This window comes from Amia ocellicauda, chromosome 1 (genome assembly GCF_036373705.1).
Source record: "Amia ocellicauda isolate fAmiCal2 chromosome 1, fAmiCal2.hap1, whole genome shotgun sequence".
In the NCBI taxonomy this organism is placed as follows: Eukaryota; Metazoa; Chordata; class Actinopteri; order Amiiformes; family Amiidae; genus Amia; species Amia ocellicauda.
In genome coordinates this window covers 33,074,366-33,098,170 of record NC_089850.1, presented here as the reverse complement: position 1 = coordinate 33,098,170, position 23,805 = coordinate 33,074,366, and the positions used below count along the sequence as shown (strand labels likewise).

The window sequence follows — 23,805 nt, the reverse complement described above, 5'->3', positions numbered from 1 at the left end:
TCTCTGTGTAAAGAAGTGTCTCCTGTTTTCCGTTTTGAATGCCTTGAAGCCCAATTTCCATTTGTGTCCCCGGGTGCGTGTGTCTTTGCTGATCTGGAAAAGCTCCTCTGGTTTGATGTGGTCGATGCCTTTCATGATTTTGAAGACTTGGATCAAGTCCCCACGTAGTCTCCTCTGTTCCAGGGTGAAAAGGATCAGTTCCCTCAGTCTCTCAGTAGGACATTCCCTTCAGACCTGAAATAAGTCTGGTTGCTCTCCTCTGAACTGCCTCTAGAGCAGCAATATCCTTCTTGAAGTGTGGAGCCCAGAACTGTACACAGTATTCCAGATGAGGTCTAACTAGTGCATTGTACAGTCTTGACATTACTTCCCTTGTTTTAAATTCTACACTTTTGACAATATACCCTAACATTCTGTTTGCCTTTTTTATTGCTTCCCCACATTGTGTGGATGGAGAAAGTGAGGAGTCCACATAGACTCCTAGGTCTTTCTCATGCGTTACTTCATCTAGATCTGTACCTCCTATAGAGTAATTATAGTGGACATTTTTGTTACCTACATGTATTACATTGCACTTGTCCACATTGAATTTCATCTGCCAGGTGTCAGCCCACAACTGAATAGCCTGTGCTGCCAAGATTGTATCTGCTGAGCCACCTATTTTAGAATCATCTGCAAATTTGACAAGTTTGCTAACTATCCTGGAGTCCAGATCATTAATATAGATTAGAAAAAGCAAAGGCCCTAATACTGATCCCTGTGGAACTCCACTAACAACCTCACTCCAGTTAGAAGCAACTCCTCTAATCGACACCCTCTGCTTCCTATACATCAACCAGTTCATAATCCATCTACTTACATTACCCTGAATGCCTAAACCTTATCAACCTTTTTTAAAATCTAAGTATATCATATCATATGCTTTCACGTGATCTACAGCTGCAGTTGCATGTTCAAAAAATTCTAATAAATTAGTAAGACATGATCTGCCTCTTCTAAACCCATGTTGACTATCTCCAAGAATATGGTTTTCACTAAGATGCTCCTCTATTTTCTGTCTAATCATTGTTTCCAACATTTTACAAGTGATGCAGGTGAGACTGATTGGTCTGTAATTTCCTGGCTCAGTTTTGTCCCCTGTTCTAAGTGTCATTTGGAAGAATTGAGTTAGCGGCCTGTAAATAATTTCCCTCATTTCTTTAAGTACTGTTGGAAATATCCCATCTGGCCCAGGTGATTTGTTTGTTTTTAATTCTGCTAGTCCCTTTAGTACCTCCTCCTCATTTATCCTGATCTCTCTTAGGGTTTGACTGGACTGACTGCCAACCTGTGGCATGTCATCTGTTTTTTCTTTTGTAAAAACCTCTGTGAAATACTCATTTAGAATATTTGCCACATATTGTTAGTTTTCCAAGATACCTCAATTTTTGCCCTTTATCTGTTTCACTTCCTCCTTTATTGACCGCTTGCTGTTGTAATATTGAAAAAAGCTCTTTGCATTGGTTTTAGCTCCAAGAGCTATGTTTCTTTCTATTTCCCTCTTTGCTTTCCTGATCCCTTTCTTAAGATCTCTTTGCAGCTCAACATATTCTATGTATTTTGTTTCGTCACCATCCCTTTTGTATGCGCTATACAACATTTTCTTTCTCTTGATATTTTTTTGCATACCTCTATTAAACCATTTTGGCCAGTGTTTTTTGGTCCTCAATTTCCTAAGTTTTGATACAAATTGCTCCTGAGCCTCAAGTAGTATATTCTTAAAATATACCCATCCATTTTCAACTGACTCTGTATCCAATGTGCTCCAGTCTACCTCTTCTAAGTGCTGTCTCATACCTTCGAGGTTTGCTTTTCTAAAATTGTAGACCATTGTTTTAGACTTGGACCTTATTTTTTGAAAGAATGCCTCAAAGCTAACCATATTGTGATCACAATTTGCCATTGGTTCTCTAACTGCCGTCTTCCTATTTCTGCTTCTGTAGTCCCCACTGGGCTTTCCCAGTCTAAGTTTGGGAAATTGAAATCCCCCATTATAACATCCACATCCTTGCTACATGCAGTCTTGATTACACTGTACAATGCAGCATCTTTCTGAATATCTGAGTTTGGTGGCCTGTAACACACTCCTCATGCTAATCCTCCAGATCTCTTGTTCAAAAGTTTCACCCACAAAGATTCTGTTCCGTTACTGGGATCTAATACAAGTTCTTCTGCCTCAATGTCATTTTTCACATATAATGCTACCCCACCCCTTCTTCGATTTTGCCTGTCTCTCCTAAACTGTGTGTATCCTTCCAACTTGTATTCATCCCCATCATTTTCTGTAAGCCATGTTTCTGTCACTCCTACAACATCGTAGTCACATGCCAGCACTGTGGCTTCTAGGTCTAACATCTTGACCCTTATACTCCTGGCATTGAGGTACAAGCATTTCAGGACTTTCCTACAAGCAGTTTCATTTGGTTTTCTTTCCTTAGAGGAACATCTCCCATTGTCAGAGCTCCCTGCCCCCCTGGTTCCTAGTTTAAATGATTCTCAATTTCACTGCACATACGCTCTCCCAATGCATTAGCCCCCCTTCTGTTTAAATGTAGACCGTCCGGTTTGTATAGGTCCCATCTATCCCAGAAGAAAGACCAATGCTCCATAAACCTAAACCCCTCTTCCCTACACCAAGCTTTCAACCATGTGTTAAACTTTCTAATCTCTGCCTGTCTCCCTGGCCTGGCACGTGGTACCGGAAGTATTTCAGAGAAAACTACCGTGGAGGTTCTGCTCTTTAGTTTCTTTCCTAACTCTTTAAAGTTGTCTTGCAGAACCTCTGTCCTACCTTTTCCTATGTCATTGGTTCCAATGTGGACCATGACCAGTGGATTACCCCCGGCTTTGGCCAGTAGCCTGTCTACTTGTTTAGGGAGATCTGCAACCTGAGCACCAGGCAGGCAAGATACCATGCGGGTCTCCTTGTCACTAGAACACACTGTGTGATCTACACCTCTAAGGATTGAGTCTCCTACTATAACTACCTCCTTCTTCTGGGGGGGAGTGAGCACCATGGTGCTCTGGTGCTCAACTGCCCTCCCATCACCCTCTGAGCTGTCACTGTCCAACTCAGTGTCCAGCAGTTGGAACCTGTTGGGCAATTCAAGCTCTTGGGGTATCTCTAAGGGTTGTGCATGCCCTTTTCTGTGGTTACGACCTATTGTAACCCAGCAGTTCTCTACACTGTCCTGCTCTAAGGTCTCAACTCTCCTAGGTTTTGGCGTGCACACCATCTCTCTCATGGGCTGATTGACCAATTCTTCTATATCCCTAATACAGTGCAGATCGAAAAGCTGAGCCTCAATATCATGAACCTTGATCTCTAGGATTTCAACCTGCCAACAACGTTCACAAATGAAGCCTTCTTGGATGAGTTCATCCAGGAAGGCAATCATTCTGCAAACCTGACACTGTAGTGGCCACATTCTTTTAAATGTTACTTTTTTTTTTGTTTTGTTTGTTTTTTACACGTCTCTTGGTTCCTGCTGCTAGTCAACTGCCTAACTTTTGTCAGCGAGAAACAGCGCAGCTCTTTCTCAACAGCTGCTTTAAGTAGCTTTTGTCTACCTACCCCCAATTCACACCTAACTGGCCCCACCTGGCTCCTCCTGCAACAGAATTCCTGTTAGTCCTAGACAAAATCTCCCTTCTACAACCCGTTTACTTTCACCAACTCAGCAGCTGAACTGAATTGACTTCAATTTAGGCAAACTACAGACAATGCTAACGTCAATTTAAGGCAAACTTAAAACAAAATGAGCAATGCTAAGACTGGTCTGAAACTAGTCAAACAACAAGATGGCTACCTCTCACCTGTACTCTCCTGTCTCTCTCTCTGGCAACTTGTAAATACTTCTGTTTACCTCTGGTCTCAACAGCTGCTTTAAGTAACTTTTGTCTACCTACCCCCAATTCACACCTAACTAGCCCCACCTGGCTCAGACAGACTTCTCCTTGTCTTGGAGTTTAGCCTGCATCAGACACAGATGGCATCTGGCTGCTACCATGGCTACGAGGGACCTCCCTATGGCCTTCGCCCCCTTGCGTAGCAAGTCCGTCATGTAAGTGGATACCTCCTCCACGTCTGCCATAGACTGGCGCTTCCTCAGGCATCCCGTCAGGTGTCCCATGTACAGTATCAGTATGGCTTGTGCATTGTTGGCCCGGACCGTTGAAGTCTCTGTGGAGTATGCTTTCTTCGGCATAGCATCCATAGTCCTGTATTGCTTGTTTGGGCAAAGCGGATCTTTGCCTAACAGCGCATTCACCTGCACCAGCCTGGACACCGAGTCCCCTATAGGTGGAAGCCGTGCCCACACAGTTTTTAGCATATGCTGCTAGGAGGCCAGCTTATGCTTAAATTCCCCAAACTCCCAGAGCAGAGTTGCAATTCCTTTCACTTCCTGTCTCCTGCGGCATGGAGGAGTCCGCGGAGTGGAGCGTCTGGACGATCTAGAGCGGGATCATTTTGCTCTCGGGGGACCTCCATCTGGGGGAGTGCGCCCTGCGAGGAGTGGGAGATGGACTGCATCCTCGCTGGTGAAGCCTGGCAGGAATAGGACCGCCGCCTGTCCTGTCTTCATGGAGAAGTACTTGCGGGGGGTCCGCACAGAGCCGAGCCCACAGAAGAGCGGCGGTTGGAGCTTCCACTGCAACGGCTGGCCATCGGGGAGTTCCTGGCCCTCTAACGGCGCATGGCCTCCATAAAAGCTGTGCAGTGTTCACAGCCCCCTTTTCCCGTCAGTGCAAGCTGGGCATGCTCATCATCCAGGCAGCGCACACAATGGTCGTGCCCATTGTCTGAAGGCAGTTTGCCCTGGCACCCGGAACACCGGTGGAACGCACCTTTCGGCTTCATCAAGATTAGGAGATCCGTCGCGATATCTCCTTCATCCAGACCCTCTACGTAGACCGACAGCCCCGAGGCAGAAGGACTTGCCAAACCCCTCAGCGCAGATACTGTCCCCCTCGATGTTGTTCTCGAGGTTGTTGTTGTTGAGGATCGAGAGGTCGACACAGGTGTCCATAGGTCGATAGAGGGTCGATGTGTTGACGTTGAGGTCGAGAGGTCAACGGAGTGGCACAAAGGTCAACAGATGTGGTTGAGCGTTCGACGGAGTTGGTCGAGGTCAACAAGGGATGGACAAGAGGTGGAAGACTGAGGTCGAAATCGACAGAGAGGTTGAGAAATCGACAGAGGAGTGGTCTCCTTCTTCCCTTTTTCTCCTTCGTTACTCGAATCTGTAAAAGAAAAACGGATGGTACAGGAAGTAATAATCATACAGCAGATCTCAGTGGAGGGACCGGGCTGGCTCCGAGTAAGAGTCCCTGCGCACACTCACCTCCGAAGAGAAGAAAAGCTCTTTAAAGACCGTAGTCTAAATCTCCGAAGAGACAAAATTTGTACAACACTCTATAGACGTTCACCAGAACACACTTCTCAAGACTTTAATGCGAATGCAAGCGAACAACACTAAAGCACTATCACTGGCAAGGTGAAAGAAGAAATGGCAGGGAGCTGCAGTCAGGAGGAGACTTTTCACAGATGCTGGGGGTGGGTCTTCCTCCTGCCAGCAGGGTCTCTACTGGGCAGGCACATTGGGAACAAAATGTTAAAATCAGTCAGCTCCTGCATTAGCATGCAATTGTGACAGGTTATGAATATCAGCTGGGCTCCCTGCTGTGAATACTATAATTAACACTGGAGGGCTGCACGTGACTAACATGGACCCTTTGAAACGTATGCTAACAAACCACCCGGTTCTGGTTTCAACATGGGTCCACTGCGTATTCAGCAGAGCTATGGTTTCATTGGGAGGAGAAGTTCAGTTCCCAATGAACACACTGCAAGCTCCCAGGCACTGGGGAAGCTATAGGAATTGCTGTTGCGCAACAAACTGAGGGAAACCTGGCTGAAAAACCACTCAACTTTCAGCTAATTGTGTTCTGCTCTGTGGGGAATTCCAATAAAACTTGGCTATGACATAGGCCAGATCTGAAACCGTGCTAAGGAATACAGAGTACTACAGGGTCACGGCTAGTTTTGCAAGATCATGATTCCTTTTCAGATTTGGTAAAAGAATCTGCTTCCTAAACCCCTTTCTTAAAAATTACTCATAGGCTTAACGAAAGCTGTCTATTAGGTCATTTATGCATCATCTATTGCAAATTATCCTTTTTTTTGTTTGGATGTTTGTTTGTATCATACATTCACATTCTGCATAAAATGAGAGACTCCGGCTCAGACTCTGACCATGCTGTTATCCAATTATCATTTGTTGCATACCTATAGCATCCCACAAGGTTTTCATCCCAACACATTCTCTTTTCTTTGGCAATCAAAACCATGTTTGTTGGTGAATGTTTCCCCTCATCATTTGTCTACAGTCTCCCACTATTATAACCGATTATGAATTCTTGTTCACCCATCTTGTAGATCGAATGGAGAACTAGTGCATGGCCTTCTGGAATGCAGTAATTTCTAAAGCAGTTAAAGTTTTTAAGCAATGGGGCACATTTCCGTGGAATTGTGACTATGTTGTGATCATTTATATGATGCTTTTACCACTCCCTGGCAGTTAGTGACAGGCATTGTGTCTCAAAGTTAATTATCCAATATTGATTTGAACTGGTAGTTTAGAAAAAAAGAATATTGAAACTTAACCCCCCCTCCTCCCCATCAGATGCTCACAAACTACACACAGTTACATTTTAAAATTGGTTACACAGGCAGAAACCAAATCAAAACTACCCACGAATCAAAGTATAAACCTGCACCCTATTGCATTTGTATTTATAAATAGTAGAAAGTGGATTATGAACATGCATCAAACTGCAAGAGGGTACACCATTTGCAAGTATCAAGTCAATTTTTTTGTATTATTATTGAGTATATTGTCGGCATAGCTAACAAATTAACAGTCATTGGTGTACTGCACCTTTTATTTTCCACCAATAAATTAACTAAAGCACAGACATCACAGGAGAGCATCTACCTGCTATGTGCACTGTGCACATATGCAAGTGCCATATTATTGAATCTAAGACTGTGAACAGTCATTCCTGGTCTTTGCTTCTCCATTCATGCCTATAAGGTTAACATCTTGCCGTCATAAATAGTTTTTATGCCCAGTGAAAGATTAATTGAAACAGGGTTGAAGATCACAGTAAGTAAACAAAGCCAGAACCAGAGAGCTGTGGACATCTCCAGACTTGTTATCTATTTAAATTACAATCCCTGTCTCTATCCACTATACACATTGGTACCTGGCACCTCTAACAAAACAAATACATCACTGCGTCATTTAATGGATTTAGGAATACTTTGCCTTGACATGAATGATGTAAATTTGTATTCTGTTATTTAACTGTTATTCATTTCCCTGTGCCCAGTGGGTTATTTCCATGTCTAAAAAGGCATATTGTGGAGACAGATTTGGCCAGTTGAATGCTAATAGGCTACAATGATCTCTCCTACTTCACCCCTTTCAGAATCATTGCAAGAAAGATACTACAAAAAACATCAATACTGCCCTAGAGGGTTGTCATTTGAGGGTTGTCATTTCATGATATGGCTTGAATTTTGTCCGTTCAATTGAGAGATGCAGACAGTGTTGTTTTGGTGAGTAAAAGTTTGTTATAATATTATGTCAATGCAATGCATTTCCACCTCAGTTGAAAGGAAACAAATATACAAGAATTGCATTAATTTGTTTAGTTTCCCTCTATACAAACAAAAGTTAAGAAACCAACAGGATGCTGAACCTGGGACCAATGCTTAGTTTACTCCAGTAAGCTGATCAATTCAACACAGTGCTTCCATTGGAAATACCTCAAAACAACAGAAACTGATGTTAAAAAGATACAATTTCTTCAGAAAATATGAGATAGGGTGGGAGGACTCTGCAGACAATGAAACTAACCTCTGTGTGTTTTAATTCAAGTGGTATGAAAAAAAAAACATAATGCCCTATTATTTTTAACACAGCTTCATCAGCACTTTGAGATGGCAAGCAGCATGAAATGGCAATAGAGGAAGGCTGATTAAACAATCATGATTCAGCAGCCACACCAAATGAATCATGGTAAGAATACACTTTAACCTTAAACAGTTACTTACCGTGGTCTCCTGAAAGCCAAGCCGTACTGCTGGCAGGCCAGGCCTACCGTGGGAGTATACACAATTGGCATGAATCTTTGTATGTCAGAAGTTAGGACTGTATAAAAGAGTTTCTCATTGCGATCCTGGAGACCCATTAAACACACATATCTGCAAAGGAAAAAAACAACAACGTTATTTATATAATGTTTATATTACCATTGGGAAATAACACAATATTTCACAGAGGTTTATGCATAGGGAAGATATTGCTAATGCTAGGCCTATAGTGGGACTCTAATACCTATTGTAAATGAGCAAAGACAAATATCCCATCATGCATGCATGGATAAGAAAAACTGAACATTTTTTTATTTTCTATAGTAAGTCACTCGTGGTTTAGTATTTTTGTATAGTATATTTTGTATATAAATAGACAATAAAACCCTAGGTGTGGTGTTTTTACCCATGTAAGGGGTAGTAAATACATTCTAGAAAGCAAATACAGGTTACATTCTTTCAACATGCATTTTAAATTTTTTTTCAAATTTGTGTGACTTCATAGTTCTCACCCAAAATCTTTAAAGAAAGCTTAGCAAACAACCACTCTGGGTTTTTATAGTAATGAGAAGCAGTTGTATACACGTGTTAACAATCTCTTTAAAATTCCAGCACTTCTTTACTCATCTCAAACCCTATCCAGGGCAAGTTAAATTGTTCAGTACAGCTTGTTTTTATACACCCTTCAATTGACCATGTTATTTGATCATTTACTTTAAAATTGTTAAAACTATAGTTATTTATTAATATCCTTTCAATTTTGTTTAAGGACACAACTCTGAAGGTTCTGTTGTATGGACAGAGTTTCCATGGAGAGGCAATCTTAACATTGTTTATAATCAATATATAAATATATACATTGATAAGTATAGTTTAACAATTATTAACAATATTTAAGTAAATTAATCACCAAGTTATAGAGTGATTACTTTAAAGTACACATTATACAAACATCCAGCCCTGGTCCTTGTTGGGTTTTATAGGGGAGATAATAATAATAATAATAATAATAATAATAATAATAATAATAATAATAATAATACACCTAATGTAAATAAATTAGGTCAGAGTTCTGTTGGAATGAAAATCAGAAAGACTTTTCATATTTGACTTGGTGCGTTTCTAGTACCCCTATTATGATTCAGAAAATTAACTTTAACAAATGGTGATCTAATGTCTAAATTCCTTCGAGATCTGATTACTCAGTTCTTTGCCTAACTAAATATTACATTTGTGTGCTTGTAATTTGAAAAGTACAACAGTTGGCATATTCTAATTATAACTGTGAATCTGTATTGCTGCAAGCATTTCCAAAATTGTTAAGCAGTTGGAATTAAACAAGCATGTGCCACAAGCCAGGAAAAGGGAAAATCAAATATTTCACCGAGCTCCTAGAATCCAGTGAGTTGAAGCAGGTCAAGGTTAAGAAATTCAGATGTAAGCGAATGTTCCCTACAAGTTATTACTCTTGCAGACAGTTGTAACCTAAAATACCACGGTATCTTCATCAGTTTTGAAAAGTAAGCTTTAAAAGCCCATTTATGCTTTTTATTTAATTGCACAGATTGTAATTTTATCATTAATAAACAAAAACATAGGCTCACGTCTACAGTACTTGGGTGATTTTATAGTGCTTTATGCAAGACAACCTGGGGAAGAACATGAAAAGATCTTGCCTGGGATCCGAACCCACAAACACTTCCCTTAAGCACTATATTTAAATGCTAGGTTTTCGTTGCCCAGGGACCATAGCAAATAGCTGTATAATAAACATTTAAACAATGACTCATTTTCCTGACAAATTGTGAGAAGAAACAGAATCGCTAATGTGAATGTTTGGCTTTGGACAATTTAACAAACATGTGAAACTGTACATGGGAAAATAATTTCACATCAATAGATTTTGCAGGCTGTAATATGCCAAACTATGCTAATATATTGCCTTCCAGAATGCACATTTTAGTGAATGACAGAATCATATTTAATCTTCCAGGGATCCTGACCACTAAGCAAAGCCATTTAATATCACATTGACCAATATACAGCAATAGTCTTGAGTAAATAAAATGATACTGGGTAATAGATTATTATGAATGCACTTGCTATGGAATTCCACATGATGTTCTAAAACCAATCGCACCTCCTTATGCATTAATTTAATGCATTATGGGTGAAATTTGCACTCTAATAAACACTTAACTGCAAAACCATTTCACCGTTTCATAAAACAACCTCGCAACCCAAAAAGGTTTAAGTTTCATGACCAATCTTTTGTTCCACTTCATAATTAGAAAAACTAACATCAATAATTTCCTCTATTCCATGCAACGAGTATAAAGCCCCCTTCTTTGAATACAGTTTTTTCCACCCCTGCAGGTGCTGAGCAGGTCTCCTGGGACCGATATACTGGGAGCTTTTCAGTCACACTGAATCATGAATGACTATCTTTGTAATCAAATCAAGGAGGTGTGTAGACCTTAACATGGCCAAGTCCTTCCCTGCCACAGTTAATCTTCAGTATCTGTATGACACAGATAGGTCTGTAACAAACTTGTGTAATTTAGTCCTCAGAAGTGAAAAGCGGATTGATAATTTGACAGTTGAATCAAACTAATGGAAGCATATTAATGAAACACAGATATCCACACTAACCAAGGAGCCTTGTCAAGCCTCAGGGTCCTCAGATTTAACAACTATTACTGAAGTTCCTGTTAATAATGGGAAACGCTTAACTGTGCTGCAGCTGTGGATTAGCAAGTTTTCCTGAAAATGCTTGTAGCCCTTACAGTAATGCCACTTTGGCAAGAAGCACACTATTTAAAATGCCTAGGGACAATTCTATTGTATTTGTAAATTGGGCTGTGATATCTACATACACACAAACACACATAATGAATATTTACTCACACATACATACAAATCATATTTTTTGTTATCCAGATATGGTGGAAGGAAATGGAATAATATAATAAAAAAAGGAGGAAAACCGTTTCAAATAGCATGTTTACCATACATAATTTGCATGCATATTAAAACTAGCACATAATTAAACATCACTGGACACTAGACATTAAAGAGGCACACATTTCCCAGGTCAAGCAGGGCAGGGTGGGTAAGAGTTAAATCATTGAAGTTTATTGCCGAGTCTCTATGGCTATATATAGTCTTATTCAGTTGGTATGTAGTTTAGAATGCATAGCCTCCACAGAACATGATATTAAATAAATAAAATGATAATAACAACAATAATAAATCATGTTCTATTCCTTCAGGAGAATTGTGGCATGGAAAATTTGCTGACTAAATATTCACAGACATTTTTAGTTGCTGTTTAGGAAGAATAGTATAGCAACCTTTTATTTATCACGGTGTAGCAGAAGCAGCAGAAAAACATTAGCTGTACACCCACTTGTTGTGTATTGAGTTTCATTCCTTATTAAATGTTTGAATCTCACTCGAAAACGTTTGTGGAAGATATGCATTATAAACTACTTATCCACCTCATTAATAAAGCAACTTGAGTCCAGAGGCTCACAATTCACTTTTATCCCTTCCTCAGTTGGAACCAAAAGATTTGCTGAATTAAAGCCCATGAATTCTGACAGCACCCACACTTAGATATCATGTTCCAGTGGCATGTAAATGTAATTTTACACAGTCAATACAAGTTTGTCTCTTAGATACTGGCTATAGAATAGAGAAAGAAGTGAAATCGAGCATTGGGGCTTTTATTGCCATTTTCAAAGAAATATACAATTGGATCGTAAAGATTCAGTCTTCTAGCAGAATTAGACACATTATGAAGCTGTTTTTGTCTGATTTATACTTCTGCAAATGCAGTTCTTAAAACTGTAGCACTTCCACCTACATGTCAGATTATTTCATTGGCACTGGCTTCCAGAGGTTTCTCCAAGATGCCTCCAGGTGAAGTAGATTATGAAATATGTAATTTAAAATGTAATTGAGAATAATATTATAGTATTCATAACTGATAGATTGATCACTGTTATACATTGAACCACAGAGGATAAAGCACTCTATGCATGCAACGTTCTGGAGCAAGCATTCACCTGAAGTACTGGAACGGTCCGAGTTTAGGAAAATCAAGCCAAAATTGTGAATGAACTACTCAAAACTGTGATAACATTGCTTGGAAAAACTACTCCCTTGTAAATAAATATTTGGAGTACTTCCAGATGTCCATCATAGGTTTCTCTGATGTATTTTTCCCCTTTCTGATGTACACCCAGTCTAAGGCTAAGGGAAATCAACAGAAGCATGAAGCCAAATACATAAACCTTCTGAATTCGACATCACACACAAACACATCCGTACGCAGACAGTACATAATGCATTTTAATATTTTAGACTTGTTTAAAATGATCAAAGGGAAAGCTGCCAAGTTAGATTTTTAATGACAAGTATGTGACCTACAGAGGTGTTTTTTTGTTGATTGCAAACATTGTAAACATTTGTAACATGAAAGGGTAAAGAAACCATACTTTTTATATTGAAATATATAACTTAAATTGAATTCCAAAGCATTCACATTTAAGGGTGAAGATTGACTCCACCAGTCAAAGGGACCATACATGTAGATTACTGACATAGTGGGGTTAAGAACTGGGTCTTGTCTATTGAGGTCAGACAGATGATTTGAACTGTTTGTATTGCAGAAGGAGGTATGAGCGTTAGGAATGAAAGCTACTGAACTTAAGAAACTGAATATGACAGAGAAACATTTTCTGTTTACCAAGACCTGAGCAAACACAAGCATTGGTGAAAGATTTGTTTTCTAAAATTGACCATGTTAGAAAATTCTATCAGCAATTTATAATATACCATTTAGCTATTGTCATATAGTATTTAAGAAAGAAAACAAAGTCCTCTGGCATAATTCTCAGTGTTTTTGTTCATACAATATATGGTTTTCCTCTTCCAAGTTAGATTCTTCATTCATTGACTGGGGTTTCATTCCACACATTCTCAGGCCATTCAATCAATCAGTTCGACTCAAATCACACAGATACCCATCGGATGAGGAATTTTCTAACTCTGTTAATTTGATGCATTTTTATTTTTTGTAACCAGGAAGGCTCCAGCTGTCAATCCAACTCACCTATCTAGATCGTCCTTCTTCATGTCATAGTTCCTCAGTACTCTCAGCACTTGCACATCCTGGCTAAGGAAACAGGGTGGAAGCAGGCCATGGATTCCCAGCTGTAGCCTCTCCTCCAAGGAAAATGCCATTCCCTGTAAAACAATTCAGTACCATAATGCTTGAAGCCCTTTACATCCAAAGCAATTAAACAACGAACGGTAACCAAATCTGTTTCACTTAATATCAAATTATTTATGAGTCACACAAATGTTATCTACAACCTGTCAAAAGGTGTAAAAGCCCAGAGATTTGATTTTGTTATATTGCAATTCTGCATAAAATAATCCTCTGTGGAATCCCGCACTGTTATTTCAACATTTTTTTTATTATGCACATGTGTGCAATTGACGGTCAGTTTAGTTTGTAAAACACAGATCTGAGTACAACTAAAATTAATCAGGTATACTAAAACCATATTTCTTGTTCTCCAGATGTAGTGGAAGGAAATGGAACCATAAAGGCACAACATTCAGAACATGATTAATTATGGTTTGGTCTAGGTCGGTCATTGGAAACGTGTGAGTTTATAAATTCACTTTGGTATATGGTGAAATTGTCAAAGTCATCATTTTAATTAGTGCAACAAGTCTGTATGGTGGTTTCTCAAATGAGTAGTTTGATGACTTTCATACAAAAACTTAAACCTCTGTTCCTACTATAACTTCCATGTTCATTAGAATTCAGTGTGTTAATCTATAGAATCAACTATAAAAGAAAAAAAAAAAAAGAAACATAATAAAAGCATAGTTTTTTTGTGTGGAAATTGAGAATGGCTGGTTAACTAGCTTTGATCTAATGCAAGCAAATCTGAGTTTTATAATTAATCAAATCAATGAGTTGTGATCAACCCAAAACATTTAATTATCCAGGTATTTTTACCACTTTCTAGATGGAGCTAACAAAAGCATACTTGTGTCTTGCAGTGAGATGGTAATTAATTGCTGCCGAGATTCTTAAAATGTAGTCAGCTGAGAATATGGCTCATTATTGTACGTCTGGCAGTGACATTAGCTCCATTGTAAGAAAACCTAGAAACACCCATTTGTGTTAAATTCCACTAACTGCTTGCTATTCTTTTGGAATGTGGCCGCTAAACATAAATTCTACGGTATCACACTAAATGAATAAGCTGCATTTAAATTTAAAGTGACCTCTTTGTAGACTAACATTTGATTTAGTTTTCAAGTACATTAAATAATTCTGAAGTAATATCTTCATTTACCCATTAGCTTTGCTTTTAAAAGAAGCAGTTTTGAGAAAATTATACATTTATTAAATCTGTATGCTGTACTATAGTCCAACCTCAATCCAAATATGCATTCTAGAACATATAGTGTACAAATATAATCAAACTACGGTGTGTTTTAATGATTCACAAGTTTGTGAAATATTTGTGAACGGTTTTAATGAGACTGTCTTGAATCAATTGAATATGATGTCAAGCAAAATAAAGCATAAAGTTATGAAAGTGATATATTTTAGAAAACCTTTCTCTTTCTCCAGTGGAAATATATTATAATTACTCCAAGGCACACTTTAAGAATGCCAAAATATACATGACCTGTTTGTACTCCTTTGTACAACTATGGACAGCTTCCCACAAACATAAAATATTTTCCCACTATTTATTTATTTTAAGAAATTCAAATATATTAACTCCCTAGACAGTCATGAACACAATTATAAACTAACATCAAAAGTATGAAAGTAAAAATAAGTATATTAAAATGTTGTAGATACACGCAATTTTATAATGTACACATGGATGCACGCAAAAATGTTACAGAAACTGCAGACGACACAAAGCTGCATGGGAAGGTGTATGCTTGGAATAACAAGGGATTGTGAAAGAAAGGAATGGATCAGAGAATAACCCAAAATATGTGATATCATTGAAAGTAAGAATGTTAAATAGGGAACACAGAGAGGAAGATGACATCAAAAAAGTAGACAAAGGAGGCTATCGAATGGATCCCAAAGAGATAGAATAAGCTGACCACATAGCAGATGGGAAAATGAAATAATAAACTTTACAGGTGTGATATGGAAAAGGGAAGCTGTAGATCGAAGCAAGTGGAAACATCTTCATCCAGCAGTGGACTGATATATAGGCTGCTGATGAGAATATAGATATGCATGACAACAGTTTCTATGACGCTAGTTATTCCAAGACTTGGATTAGCATACCACACTATACTTTTAATTAGAGTGACTAACAGTTATATTTTTATGTCAAATGCTTTTGGGTCTATTAGGTTTCATCATTCACAACTAATTTTATAAATGTACAAAATTTAAAAAAAATGGGAAACACAAAGGAAGTATACCACTACATGCATGCAATGATATGAACAATTGCACCACAACAATAACCCTAATGTTGGTATGTCCAATTGGGCAGCAGTTGAAATCAGAGGCGCCCTTAGATCAAGTTAAATGTGTCATCACTGCAAGGTGAACAAATGGGAACCAAGTTTAAGTGCTGCAGCTCCCATTTTGCTTTGTGCTAAAATGTCTACAAAGAAAGTCAGGTACTATAATAATAAATGTCCACTGATTATCAAACCAGTGTTACTAAAAAAAATAGATTGAAAAGACTAGGCATGTATATAGATTTAATGATCAAATTTGACCAACATTTTTGCTTATCAAAGAGGTTCATAGTACTCACCCTGTTAGGAAACTGTAAACTATTTTTGCCTTGAAAGCCTTTTTTTCTTCCTTATGAAAAACTCTAATGTGAACCAGGGATTATGAGATTCATGGCTACAGACTATTCTAAAACCAAACATTAATCGTAAAGCCAACCACTTTACGTCATAAATACAGTCTACATTTTAGGAATCTATTTATTTTGAAGTGACAGACGTTTCCAAATGGGCAGGAGAATATATATCCTGAGCCAGGCAGATTTGAAGTGAAATATATTTTTTATTTTTGTTTTGTAATTTATAATCAACTTTCCACAATGAAAGTTTTACTCTTAAGTAAAACATGGTAACAATTAAAAATCAGTTTCCTCATCAGAATGGTCAGATAAATCTTTGCTATAAACATTTAAGGAGAAAAAAAAATCTTGATAAACTTGCTTGTGCTTTTGCTTTATTTTGAATAAAAGTACTGTATATTATTGCATATTGGTTTTCATGAATAGTATACAGTACTGTGCAAAAGTTTTAGGCAGGTGTGAAAAAATGATGTAAAGTAAGAATGCTTTCAAAAATAGACATGTTAATAAATTATATTTATCAATTAACTAAATGCAAAGTGAGTGAACAGAAGAAAAATCTACATCAAATCAATATTTGGTGTGACCACCCTTTGCCTTCAAAACAGCATCAATTCTTCTAGGTACACTTGCACAAAGTCAGGGATTTTGTAGGCATATAGTCAGGTGTCTGATTAAACAATTATATCAAACAGGTGCTAATGATCATCAATTCAATATATAGGTTGAAACACAATCATTAACTGAAACAGAAACAGCTGTGTAGGAGGAATAAAACTGGGTGAGGAACAGCCAGACTCAGCTAACAAGGTGAGGTTGCTGAAGACAGTTTACTGTCAAAAGTCATACACCATGGCAAGACTGAGCACAGCAACAAAAAGCCATACCTCCGACATGGCAACAAGGCCAAGCGACTCAACTATGCATGAAAACACAGGAACTGGGGTGCAGAAAAATGGCAGCAGGTGCTCTGGACTGATGAGTCAAAATGTGAAATATTTGGCTGTAGCAGAAGGCAGTTTGTTCGCCAAAGGGCTGGAGAGCGGTACACGAATGAGTGTCTGCAGGCAACAGTGAAGCATGGTGGAGGTTCCTTGCAAGTTTGGGGCTGCATTTCTGCAAATGGAGTTGGGGATTTGGTCAGAATTAATGGTCTCCTCAATGCTGAGAAGTACAGGCAGATACTTACCCATCTTGCAATACCATCAGGGAGGCATCCGATTGGCCCCAAAATTTATTCTGCAGCATGACAACGAACCCCAAACATACAGTGACAGTCATTAAGAACTATCTTCAGTGTAAAGAAGAACAAGGAGTCCTGGAAGTGATGGTGTGGCCCCCACAGAGCCCTGATCTCAACATCATTGAGTCTGTCTGGGATTACATGAAGAGAAAGAAGCAACTGAGGCTGCCTAAATCCACAGAAGAACTGTGGTTAGTTCTCCAAGATGTTTGGGCCAACCTACCTGCCGAGTTCCTTCAAAAACTGTGTGCAAGTGTACCTAAAAGAATTGATGTTGTTTTGAAGGCAAAGGGTGGTCACACCAAATATGGATTTGATGTAGATTTTTCTTCTGTTCACTCACTTTGCATTTAGTTTAATTGATAAATATAATCTATTAACATGTCTATTTTTGAAAGCATTCTTACTTTACAGCATTTTTTCACACCTGCCTAAAACTTTAGCACAATACTGTAATTTTGAAAATGAAAGAATTGCATAATTCGTGTAGTTGCTGTTGCAGTTACAACTTGCATTACTTCTGGCCTACTTAATTGTGGGGCAAATTAGGAAGAGGATGAAGAATTACATAATCAAATAAAATGAAAGCAGGAAGCCTATATTAACAAATAATTCAGGAGTATAACCATGACCGAATCCCATCAGCAAGTCAATGTAAACTTATACTGGTGGGTTAAGGTAAAATTGACAACTACTGCTGAACCCTTTTGTTTTCATATTGTATCGCTTAGTAAAACATTATGGCCTTTCCCATCTGTAATAAGCTTCTTGGCTATATAGCAATATATCTGGTATCTAATCTAATATTGGTCTATTTTAGCAAGCCTGTCCTGGGGCCAGATTATATGGTTCAAGGCAGCCTGTTTAGGGGGATGAAACTCCAAAGGGTATATTTCCTAATTTCTCAGCTGTGTTTGAATGCTTTAAGACAAGCCTTGCTTAAATGGAGAATATATTGAACGTTCCTGGTGAAATATACCAGCACACTTGTTGCTTAGTGAATAGAGAATGGTAGAGATTGTTTTTGCTGGGATACCAAAGCAGCACAGTTGTGAAGATAGAATTAAAAGCATAGGATTCTGTCAATCCAGCAGGTGCACAAACTAAATATTTATATATTTGTATTTATTGTAGCACCAAAACCCTCTTTGCCACTGCATAATTTGGACTATCATTTGAATTCATTCATTTGAAGGATGTGCCGTTAATGTTCTTTCAAAATACAGGTTCGCAATCCCTTATCCGAAACTCTTGGGGCCAGATGCGTTTCAGACTTTTTCGGATTTCAGAAAGGTAGTACAGTATATTTACTGTATATTACAGTAACACCCCAGCACAGTCTGTGTCAGAACCCTGTATGCAAACACATTAATATTGTTTGCAGCGAATGTTTAATAAAACTTTGGTGCAAACAAATATTGGAGAGCACCTTATGCATGCGTGACTGCTAGGAGTGCTGAGACACACCCGACACCACTTCAGAGCTTTTAGAATTGCAGAAAAACGATTGTGGATCTGTAGTTATAAATGATGTATATTAACTCTATAAAAGAAAGATGGGTGATGTTTATCTGCAAGAAGTTGCATTTCCTAACATTGGCATTAACAGAGGACCACAGCAGATATTAAGAAAATAAATATCTAATCTAAATACAGATAATGATCATATATTGCCCAATATCAGATATCAAGTGGACAAACCAATACAAGGACAATATGTGATATGTAAAAATAAGTATTATACAATGTATACAAACATATATATTGAATAAAATCAGGAATGTGAAGTAATGAATTAAAATATAAAAGCAGCAACAAACATAGTAAATTACACTAGTAATATGATCCTAATAAAAATATTAAATCTACAAATCCATAGTCCAGAATATCCTGCAATACTACTTAATACAAAAACAAAAACAAAATAAAAAATTAAACGGCATTGAGACCTCTTAAAACCTTTAACAGATGAATACACTTTAGGTTTCACTTAATTAAAATTTCCATTCCAGTATGTGGAATGGAAATAATCCCATAATCACTCTGAAATGAATCACCCTGGCAACAAGGATGACATGGAATCAAAGCATTTTGCAATATCTTTTGTCGAGGTCCATTCTGGCTTACCCAACTTATTCCAATATTTTCACAGGTAGCCATCTCAGAATTTTATTTAAATACTATAAATAACTTTTTAGGGCACTAATGATCCAATAAAAGGCTTTCCATTCCAATTGGTTGTGGAATTATTTCTAAGATCCTAATCCATTTTTCACACTCACAAATGACTGGCATTTAGGTTTTGGAAGACTTGTATCATTCCACTGGATAGCCTACAAATACTAAAATAAAACTTGGTACTGTATTCAATATCAGTCTAACTGGCATTTCAGCATTCAAACATTATTGGTCAGAGGAATTATATATTGAGTGAATCGTATTCAGTATTGTTTGTGTGTGCAAAATCAAATCAATCTGCATTGATTTTTGTGTAAAGACTGCAGTTTGTATCGAATATCTAAAAGAAAATTATGCCATTCCCATTGGCAAAGCCTGTGGCATGAACCTTTTTTATTTTGTAGAGTAATATATTTAAGAATATTATACACGTTATTAACCTAATCTTTAGACCTCTCACATTTTTCACTGTCTGGTATTTCAAATATTTTTTTCCGTAGTTACTTCAAAGATTATCCCACTAGTTTAGAACTAAATTAATAGCATAGTCTGAAGCCAGGTAACTGCTAAGGACACTTGAAATGCATTTCCAATTCTTATGCCAAGGTTTGCAGCTATGACAACAAACTACACATATAAAAATCATTCCAGTCCCAAAACAGAAATAGCATTTGTACTTATTAATTACATGTCCCTATAAATAAAATCAACAAAGGCCAACCAAGAAGACATTAACAACTGATGCTACTACAAATATAAAATGCAATTAAATGCCTTGTAAAGTTGTCTAATACATTTTTGCAACTTCAAAACTAACACAAATGAATTACAAAAATAAAATAAAATAAATGTTTTGTATTCAAAAATAAAAACTACAGTGAACTCTCCAGCTTTTGTGTAATTTAAACTGACCAGGTTCTAGGTTGTCATCTTCAAGTTAGCCATTTCAGGTTTAATGTTGGCGGTTTTCCAGAATGCAGTTCTCTTCCTCATATAGAGCGTGTAATATTTAAACACGACCCTTGAAATTTATATGCTCTGGCTCACAGTCCGACCGCAATACATTGGCTTGAGTTCCAACCATGTTGGCCTTTAGCAGGACATATTTTGAGTCCATCCATAACTGTAGTTTCTTCTGATTTACCTGGCCATTTATTGTCATTACTACTTTCAAAAAATGATTGGTTGAAAAGGAAGTTTCAACAGTTCATATTACAATGCAGTGCTGTTATGGATTATAAACCATTTAAGCTTAAAGCAGATGAAAGTTAACAAAGGTTTTCCATTGTTCACTGCAGAATGCAGGCAAGATGTTTTGCATCACATTTTAATATGCTAACAATAAATACATTCATTTACATTTAAAATTGTAGAAATTAAGGAGTTTTCTTTTGAAGAATTTGCAGTCCTAACAGAAATGTCCTTTGTGTATCATTATGTTATCATCACATCATGACGAAACAATGTTTGCGGTTACAGTAGGTATTACCACACCCGGTATATTATGTTCTTCTCTTAGAGCTTAGTTTAGCTAGAGAGAGAGAAAAAAAAAGGTTTAAACACAATTACAGTTACCCCCAGAAAATGATGTTTACAAATTCCAACTGAGCATCAAGAGCTATGTAAACACAGATTGAAAAGTTGATAAACCTACAGGAGATGATTTGTGTTTCCCTTGGCTTTCATTCAATGTTACAGTAACAAAAGATACATTTGAGTTTCATATAAAAGATATTACCTTTGAAACAAGTTTGACCATTGGCATAAAACCAAACAAAATTTACTGATTTTATGCCACCACACAGCATGTTAAACTGCATAATTTACAATGATAATACTACCTTCACTGCATTAGTAAATAAACTATCTTACACAAGACGTACAATAAAATCTATTTATCATCAAGTCTAAAATGTCATTGTCTCACAACAATCTCATTAAAAATAATGACACAGACTATTGTTCTGGGCTGAAAGCATGCTTGATTCATCCACGTAATTGAGACCAATTAGGAATTCCCTAACAAAGGAGACAGCGATGTGGGCAGCTACTTGAAAACCCAATGTTTGCTTGTGTGACAGGGGCTGCCTATGTTTGGGCAGCAGAAGACTAAAGGTTTCTTGGCAGCGTTGCCGTGGGAATTTGTGGGCAGCTTGGCAACCTCAGCATGCGCCTATGTGATGGCAACCTCATGCCGGTGGTTTGGGCTGTAGTGATAAATATTTCCATCTGAATCTTTCAAAAGAGGGTGTCTCCTCTGCTATTTACAGCAATGTCTTTTTGTCATGCATTTTCTTACAAAATAAACCTACATGAAGAGGCAATTGTTACTATTCACGTATATTACATTTACATGTATTATAATTATAACAAATAATTATAAATAATTTCCCCATTTACTTATGATTGACATTTTCACAGATCATGCTGTATGTTGCAGGTGCCGATACAGATCATTTGTTGCATGCATGACAAATAAACACAGTATTTCACCTTAAATTACAACAGCCACAGCCATAACACTCTCAGACAATGTCTCCTTTTGTGAAATGGAATCATCAACCATGTATATATATATATATACATTTTTGTTTCTGTATTATTTGTATCAAAATGAAAGTGAAAAAATCTATTTCTTAAAGGACAAACAGATTAAAGTTTTAAATTAACTGCACTGAATGCCCAATATAATACTTTAACAATGGGGTTATATTGTATTCTTTTGTTCAATGTCATGTTTTGTTCTCTTATATTAAAGTATTATTTTCTTTTAAAAAATAAGTTACTTGGGAAATAAATTGTGAATTACTGAAAAATAAGCCCAATATTGCACCCATTTTAAATCTTAAAATGTGTAAACCTATAGATTAAGTCAAATACAGGGTTTTCCAATTTAAGTTAAAAATGATTTCTGCAAGACTGGCTTTATTTTAGGATCTGCAATGCAGGCAAGAAATCTTCCAAAAGTGCCTTACCACATTTGAGTTTTATATAGCTTGCTTGTCTTTTTTAAATGCCCACAAGTACATATTAACATCAATGAAACAGACTTCTGGAGATTACAGTAAAATTCAACCTGTAATTTCTTTGCTGGTTGGTGCCACCCGGCTACCAAAGAACAGTTGTGCCTAAAAATCAAAGTGTGGGAGTAACCAACTAATTAGCAGCATATTCTTATGAAACATTTAACCTTTGCATTTTCAAAATCCGCAAAAGATATATAATCTCTTTTTCAAGTAAAAATGAATAATATTTCAGAGTCCTTTTGAGAAAGCAGATACATGCAATTCAAGAAAACACCTGCAGTAGAGATAAAGACAACAGCACAATTACCAGTCATTATGACACAGCTAACAGCAATACATTATACAAAATGAATAGGACACGCTTCTTTTCACCAGGAATGGGATGCACTGGAGGCGTGCTGTGTAGCAGGAGTGGTCAGAGACCCCTCTCACATGCAAACCACTGCCTCACCAGCAGAGTGACAATCCCACTACGCAACAAGACCGATTCCCTGATGTGGGGGACATACATGCTCTACTACTTTGAGAGGGATAACATCACCATAATGAGCATTGAGTTTTCCTTATGGTAACATTTGTGAGTCACCTTTGGTAAATGGTGTTGCCCTTTTGCACACAGAAACCTGGATAGACTTTTTCCATAAAGACATTTCAGGGACATCTCCTTCTACGAGTACTGATGTAGGCCGGACTATAAGAATGAATCCAACACATAGTTTAAATTTATATATTGACTCTGAATGGTAGCCTATTCCTTCCATTAAGGTGAAGATGGAATTGCATACAATTTTCTCTCTCTGAATTCAAAACATGTTTGGGGACTGCCTTAAAGATCGTGTCAGCATGACCCCCTTCATTCCACATTAACACACAGACTTTCAGGATTTATTCTAGCGTTTCATTTCCAAACGTTGACAACAACCACACAGTTTAGTGGTTGGTGTTGCCAGAACCTGGAAAATTACACTTTTGTTGCATTTAAAATTTATAGTAGAAGTGAAAACCATGAAATAAAGTCCAATAAACTTCAGCAACAGAGCTGATAAAGATCACAAGAATGTTGAATGCCTTGATTTGCTCTGTGGAGATTTCTCCAGTTCAAATCCTTTTTTAATACTGAACGCCCTTCCACAAGCTTGAGTTGTAACATATGTTCGAAAAGCTGCAAAAAAAACATCTCTGTGAAACAAGGTTGGGCATGAAGAACAGGAGAAATAAAAAGATTTAAAAAAAACATTTCAGCCACAGTCAAAGACTTAAGATACCGAT

At 37.5% G+C, this 23,805-nt stretch overlaps 1 protein-coding gene across 1 annotated transcript in view; it reads right to left on the bottom strand.

The window, feature by feature from the left end:
• Positions 1 to 23,805, bottom strand: part of me1 (malic enzyme 1, NADP(+)-dependent, cytosolic) — a 115,194-nt gene that overhangs the window by 56,769 nt on the left and 34,620 nt on the right. The window contains exons 2-3 of the mRNA XM_066702412.1: positions 13,320 to 13,453; positions 8,162 to 8,311 (exon numbers count right to left, since the gene is read on the bottom strand). Of these exons, the coding sequence (XP_066558509.1) occupies positions 8,162 to 8,311; positions 13,320 to 13,453 (284 nt within the window). The remainder of the gene's footprint in view (positions 1 to 8,161; positions 8,312 to 13,319; positions 13,454 to 23,805) is intronic.